This window comes from Bison bison, unplaced genomic scaffold (genome assembly GCF_000754665.1).
Source record: "Bison bison bison isolate TAMUID 2011002044 unplaced genomic scaffold, Bison_UMD1.0 scf7180017864472, whole genome shotgun sequence".
NCBI lineage: Eukaryota > Metazoa > Chordata > Mammalia > Artiodactyla > Bovidae > Bison > Bison bison.
In genome coordinates this window covers 1,509,117-1,515,740 of record NW_011495033.1, presented here as the reverse complement: position 1 = coordinate 1,515,740, position 6,624 = coordinate 1,509,117, and the positions used below count along the sequence as shown (strand labels likewise).

General features: G+C 37.2%; 1 protein-coding gene across 2 annotated transcripts in view; it reads right to left on the bottom strand.

Annotated features, from left to right (window-relative positions):
* Positions 1-3,831: 3,831 nt before the first annotated feature.
* Positions 3,832-6,624, bottom strand: part of YWHAE (tyrosine 3-monooxygenase/tryptophan 5-monooxygenase activation protein, epsilon) — a 35,386-nt gene continuing 32,593 nt past the window's right edge. Inside the window, exons 6-7 of one of the 2 annotated variants that reach the window (XM_010861349.1) lie at positions 6,402-6,448; positions 3,832-4,794 (exon numbers count right to left, since the gene is read on the bottom strand). In XM_010861349.1, coding sequence (XP_010859651.1) covers positions 6,441-6,448 — 8 coding nt within the window. In that variant the 3' untranslated portion in view covers positions 3,832-4,794; positions 6,402-6,440. The remainder of the gene's footprint in view (positions 4,795-6,401; positions 6,449-6,624) is intronic. The other variant, XM_010861348.1, reaches the window with a different exon arrangement.

Genomic DNA, 6,624 nt, shown 5'->3' with positions numbered 1-6,624 from the left:
AAAGTTTTTAAAGATTCCTAGAACTCACCTAAAAGCAAACTCTGAGGGAATTCAGCAATTACTGTGGTCTGTTAAGGCTGCAAATATACCACTAATTAACATAAAAGAAGCCTTAGGTGCTAAAATAAGGCCGACTCCAACTCTATAGCACCAGAGTTCTAAGTGGAAGAGTGTCTTAGTGGAAGACGCACAAACCATGCAGGAACGAAGCACAAGCGCTGAGACTTCCAGCACAACTGAAGAAAGTGGTCAATGACAGCTTTAAAGAAGAATGCTCCTGCACATGCCTCATAATGTATGGGCTACACAAGCACACAACTGTGAAACAAATGCCTGAAACCCAGCAACTTTTTCTTAAAAAAAAAAAAAAAAAAAAACAGAAAACTTAGGTTATCTGGAAAACTCAGTCACAGCACTGCAGCAACTTGGCAATCCACAATCACTACTTATTATCTATTTGGATTATGGCTCTCCTTGTCCAAGCTAAATTGGAAGAATGGCTCCACTTATTTAAAAAAAAAAAACTAATTTCTAAATTAAGCTACTAGAAAAAAATTAACCTGGTCATTAATCTTGACTCTCTCTAGATGGTAGCCACCAAAGAGCCCTAAACATACTTACCATTTATATTCTATTTCCTCAATTCTAGTATGATTTATACTACAGCTTAATTTCTACTATAGCTTTTCAAAAAGGCATGTTATTAGTTGCAAACCATATACTGATCTCAGAAACATTAAAGTGTATTTCAATAAAACATTAATAGCCCAAAAGAAAAAGAATGCTTAATGGTTATGAGCATGGGCTCTTCAGTCATACAAACCCAACTCTGAATTCTGTTCGACTACTACTAACTTTGTAGCTTTGGAGAAGTTTCTCAACTTCTCCCTATCCGTTTTCCTACTGGCAAAATGCAGATGGAAAACTCACCTAATGACCGAGTACCTATGTGCTAGGCCCTACCTAATGACAGTGCCTTGAACACAGCTGATACTGTCTTAGCTGTTAGCTGTCAGTTATCAATCACAAGTCTAGGATCTCAAAGAAATGAGAGCTACAAGACAGGGTTTAATTTTGCTGATCTGGGTTGGATCCAGTATCACCACTTCCTCTAAAAGCTCACAATTCCTTTCCACTAGTGGCGGGGGGGACGGGGAAGGGGCAAGATAGGGGTAGGGAATTTAGAGGTACAACCTATATATATATATATATGTATGTAGTCAACACTCTAACTATAAATGGGAGTATAACCTTTAAAACCTGTGACTATGTTGCACACTTGAAATTCATATTATAAATCAACTATATCTCAAAACAAAAACAAAAAACCACTCCAATGGGGAAAAAGAAAACTTTAAATTCAAAGAAAAACAATTCCTATAGTGAAGCTTCCCAGAATTTTACCAGGGAACCCAATGAGCATGTTAAAACTTTCAAAGACTCATCTTTATTGCCAAAATTTCAGCATGCTCACCCCTCTAACTGTCCTAGGATCAATACCATAGCAGCTAATTGGGGATTTTTGTTTTTTTGTAAATCACAAACAGCATTCATCTGGAGCAAGAGTGGCAATGTTTATACTATTCCACCAAGACACCCGTACAACAATCTAACTTAAAATTCATTCTAGTCTTCCTAGAATGCAGCAAAACTAGATTTTCTTTTCTGGGCACGCATCTCAATGCCCAAGCATGGGTATAAACCCATTTATTGTTACTACTAAGATTTCAGAAAACCTCTGGGTTTAAAACTTCATTTTTAAACCAAAAAATCAAAATTAAAAGATTAATCACATTCAAGTTTGTAATGGTCAAGTTCCTATTTAAATCAACTGATCCTCACAGATGACTAAACCAAGAACTGGGAAAAAAAAAAAAAACACCCCACCTTCCCAGACCAGATACAGGAAGTAGCATAACACTGTCACACTTCTGCAGTCTCCACACCTGACTGCCTTCCAGTCTTTGATAGGATCTTTCTGAAGACCTGCTGCTGCTAAGTCGCTTCAGTCGTGTCCGACTCTGTGCAACCCCAGAGACGGCAGCCCACCAGGCTTCCCCATCCCTGGGATTCTCCAGGCAAGAACACTGGAGTGGGTTGCCATTTCCTTCTCCAAAGCATGAGTGAAAAATGAAAGTGAAGTCGCTCAGTCGTTCCCAACTCTTAGCGACCCCATGGACTGCAGCCTACCAGGCTCCTCTGTCCATGGATTTTCCAGGCAAGAGTACTGGAGTGGGGTGCCATTGCCTTCTCCTATAACTAAACAAACTTGTCCTTCTGATGTCTCTTGTTTTCTTTGGATGGCAAGCTCTTTTTTCTCCATACCTAGAGTGTCACATCACTGAAAATGCTCAGAGAATCCTGAATTTGCTGAATACATATAACTAAGTCTACATAGGCAACCAAGGAACTCTTACACTAAGCAAATTCATGTTGACAACCCAACTGAACAGAGAATCACCTCCACAAACCAGACTATTTTGTAAAAAGATTACCTAGTGGTTCATGTGAACTCTTCCAAGTCCAGGCATCCACACATTAGTGTGGGAGCAGCCTGCAAAACCCTGATTAGCAGCTTCTTTAAAAATTTGCAGTAAGGGTTTTACGAATTCCTCTGTTGGACTGAAATGCAGCATACAGTTGGCAAAAATACTGCTGGACAAAGAACAAATCATCTGATTAGCTCTTGGAGGTAGCTCCAGAGAGTATAATTTGTATGTGATCACCTCCAACTATCTGATAGAAAAACAATTCACAAAAATATGATTGTTCATTCTACATACTTATTTTAATAGCAACTACTAGTACATCACTAATCTATTAATTTCCCAAGTCTTAACAACAAAGAACTAAAGTCCAAGATACACTTTTGGTATATCTCATTTAGCAATGAGTCGAGCACAGTGAAGCTGGTACTCTCATACGTTGCTGATGTGGCTATAATGTGGAATAACTCTTCAAGGGAAGGTACTGGGTTGGCGAAAAGGCTCCGGTAAAAATAAAAGACATATTTTCACCAAGAACTTTATTGATCAATGTAGTCACTAACTGAATGAATGTTTTGGCCAACCCAATAGTATTTACCAATTGCAAAGCTGTTTTCTAACACAGGGAATCTAGAAATGTTATCACAGATACAGGCAACTATTTAAGCGGACCATTAACAAAGACATTTACTGCAGCAGCATTTACAAAAGCAAAGCTGGAAATAAGCTCAATGTTCAAGAGTAGTCAACTTCCCCCCGACCCACCGCCAAATGAGGAGTACATCAATGTGAGACAGTCATTCAGATTGACCTCAATGCCTGACATAAAATGATCTATATTAACTAAGTATCTGTACACACTGTTGTATAAATTCTCTCAAAGATATTACATCGAGTGTTTCTAACAGAGGACCACTGTACTATTTCACCATGTGTATGTGTACTTCTGAGAATCTATTTAATTCTTCTCTATTCCTGCCACTCATTGGAGCAGGCGGAAAGTAACCTCAGCCTTCAGTTATACAACTCCAAAAATTGCATGTTAGATGATCCTTAAGTACATTTTGTATTATAAAAAAACACTGGCACTTTAATGATTAAAATAAACATCACACTGTTACCTGATTTAGAGGACGGGATACTTGCACTATTTATACTCCTTGTTCTTCAGAACCAGGTTACATACAGGTTAACTTTTCCCCCCAGAAACATACATCATTTTTGGGAAACAAGTGATTTATGGAAGAAAAAAAAAAAGTTCTTCACATTCAGGCAAAAAATATAATCAATGTATTTAGACTAGAGATTTTATTATAGAAGGAAAAAGGATAGAGGCACAATAATGTTTGGCATTTTTAATTTAGGTTTGTTTTATTTAAGTTTAATGTTAATCCATGCTGTGTTTCAGTAAGAACAATACAGATTCTGTATCTGTGGCTCCAGTCAGATATCCAGTAGTACAAATTAGCTTCAAGTTACACATACTGAACAAAAGAGGTTGAGCGAGCGAAGGAGGGGAGGGGCGGGGCCCGGGGGAGAGGGAAGGAGAAGAAACAAAGAATTGAACACGCATGCAGGCTTTTCCATACCACCTTCAACGCTAACCTGCTTCAGAGGGAGAGTAAAAGTAGGCAAGAATGAGCAGCCACGGATTGTTGAACTGTTACCAGCACCATGCTTTTCAGCAACATTTCAGCAGAGTTTGAAACACTTTTTTTTTTTTTAAACAGCAAAACCATTACAACAAACTCTCCACAATACCTTTTACCACCTCAAGCTAACATCCAATTAATTTTAAACATTGGTATAAAATTCAATTTAAGCAATTAGAAAAAGGGAAAATGATACCACATACACCAATATAGTGTGATTAACCTTTCTCTTAGATGCTTGCATCACGTAAAATTCTAATGGCTTTCGAATGTAATTTCCATTTCTAATGGTGATCTTGCCACATCTGGCAGGAGACAATACAGTAATGCTGAAAAAGCCTCTATGCAGTCCTGTTAGTGTTCTTAAAGAACCTAAAAGCTGGGACCAGTAAAATCCACAGAAATTCACTCTTGCCTTTAAGAACTTTTGAAAACTGTTTTAAAAAAAAAAAAAAAAACCAACAGGGCAGGAACCTAAATTCTGAGACCAAATGTAAAAGTCAGATTTGGTGGTTCTCAGTGACAATGGGGGAACTTCCAAGAGGGGTGGGATGGGAAGGTCTAGGGTGGTCAGAGATGGTTTCTCTTGTTGGCTTTTATGTCTCACTGATTTTCATCTTCCACATCCTGCAGCGCTTCTTTATTCTGCTCTTCACCTGCAAAGAAGAATGACAATTAATTTATAACCTACTAAACTAGGTTGCTGTGGGGACAGACAAAGGTATCATTCCAAGCATAAGACTCCTTATATTTGATACAACTGGTCTAAACACAGACAGGCAAAGGACTGCTACCATCCTTGACACCTTAGATGCCTAAGCCAAGAGGTGCTGCTGGATCAAGGTCCTGAATGATCAACAGGATGAAAAAAAAAATTGATGCATAGTAAAAGTCAATGTTTTTATGCTAAAAAAGCTCTTAAGTAGACAGCCAAGGTAACCATATTATCAAAATGATTTTCAAGCTTTCATGTGTATCTTGAGTCAAAATACTCTTTCTCAATAACCTCACCTCTTCAAGAACCAAGAGTATTTTATAAATTTTTGCAAAATCTAATTGATCTGAAGGTTCATTAGAAACATTTCAATATGAGAACTGAGCAGTAAAACGACTCAAAGGAGTTGGAAGATTCTGCTTTTGTAAACGAATATTTTACACATTTTGTATCTTGGACAATCGCACCAAACCATAAACCACATCTCTCACTGTAGAGTGGAACAGCATGCTCAAAGTAAACCAGACCACTGAGGTTATTAAAGAAGGGCATTTGGACCAGTTCTCTCATGCCACTTTTCTCTTCCCTTAGAACATGATTATTAATTAGCCTGAGGAATTTCAACTGCACTATGACATGCAATCGAAAGCCAGCCTATTCACCAGTCGTCTACCTATTAATAAGCATAAGACAGCCATAATAAGGAAGCATGCAGGCTTTTGCCAAAAAATAAACAGATAAAAGTTACATTATTTTGTGCTATAATAAACCTCTAATTCCTAAGTAGTTACTAGTTTGATCAAAATAAATGAAAGATCAATGAAATAATCCAACAATCATGATACTGCAGACAATTCATCCATTCATACTGCTTGTTAAATTACTTAGTCAGAATGGACAAATGACACTAAGAGCAGCTCCCTACAGGCATAAAGCAGAACTCTGAGGAACACTTTTAAATTGTCTTGTCTTAAAGACCTTGATACGATAAATGCTGTCATGGCAGTAAGGGTAAAGATAGTTTTAGTCATTTCAACATTTCTTTTGTGATAAAAATGTTTGCCATTTATTGTTTTAAAAAAGTATTTAAGGTAGATAAAGATTTTTTGACTCATTTAGAAAGACATGCAAAGAAAAGACGAAAACAACCATTTACTGAGGGAAGAAATGATGGACCACCCAATTGTTCTCCCAATGAACAATAATGTATTCAAACTTAAGAAATGATAACATTCACACTCATTTTCAACAGCAATACACTGCCAAAATACAGTTAACATACATCAATAGAGCACACTCTTAATTTACTTATAAGCAATCACTAGGTTTGCCAAAAGTTCCAAGTAACTCTGGTGTAAAAACATTGTCAAAGAAGTCACACCCAACCAGAAGTAGACAGGGGTAGCAGATCATAAATGTCTTAAAAGGTTTTGCATCCTGGGATGTATAACAGGCAGTTTTTTAAGCAACAAGATGATGATATGCAGGCATGATTAGTGAAGAACCAAAACTAAAAGCAGAATTCACTGTGCCATGATAATGACTTACAAAGTAGAGTTTTTAGGAAAGGAAGAGTTGGATTTTCCTTTAGGAATCTATATTGTAAGGAGAAAGGGAGGGAGAACAATCATATGAAAGCAACATTACAAGAAAAATAAACCAAGAGCAGGACAAAGGAAAACATCAATGACTTAGGGGAATCAGATTTTGGAATCTTACTTTGCATGAACTTCACTCTAAGAAATCTGTTTTTTTTTTTTTTTTTTTTTTT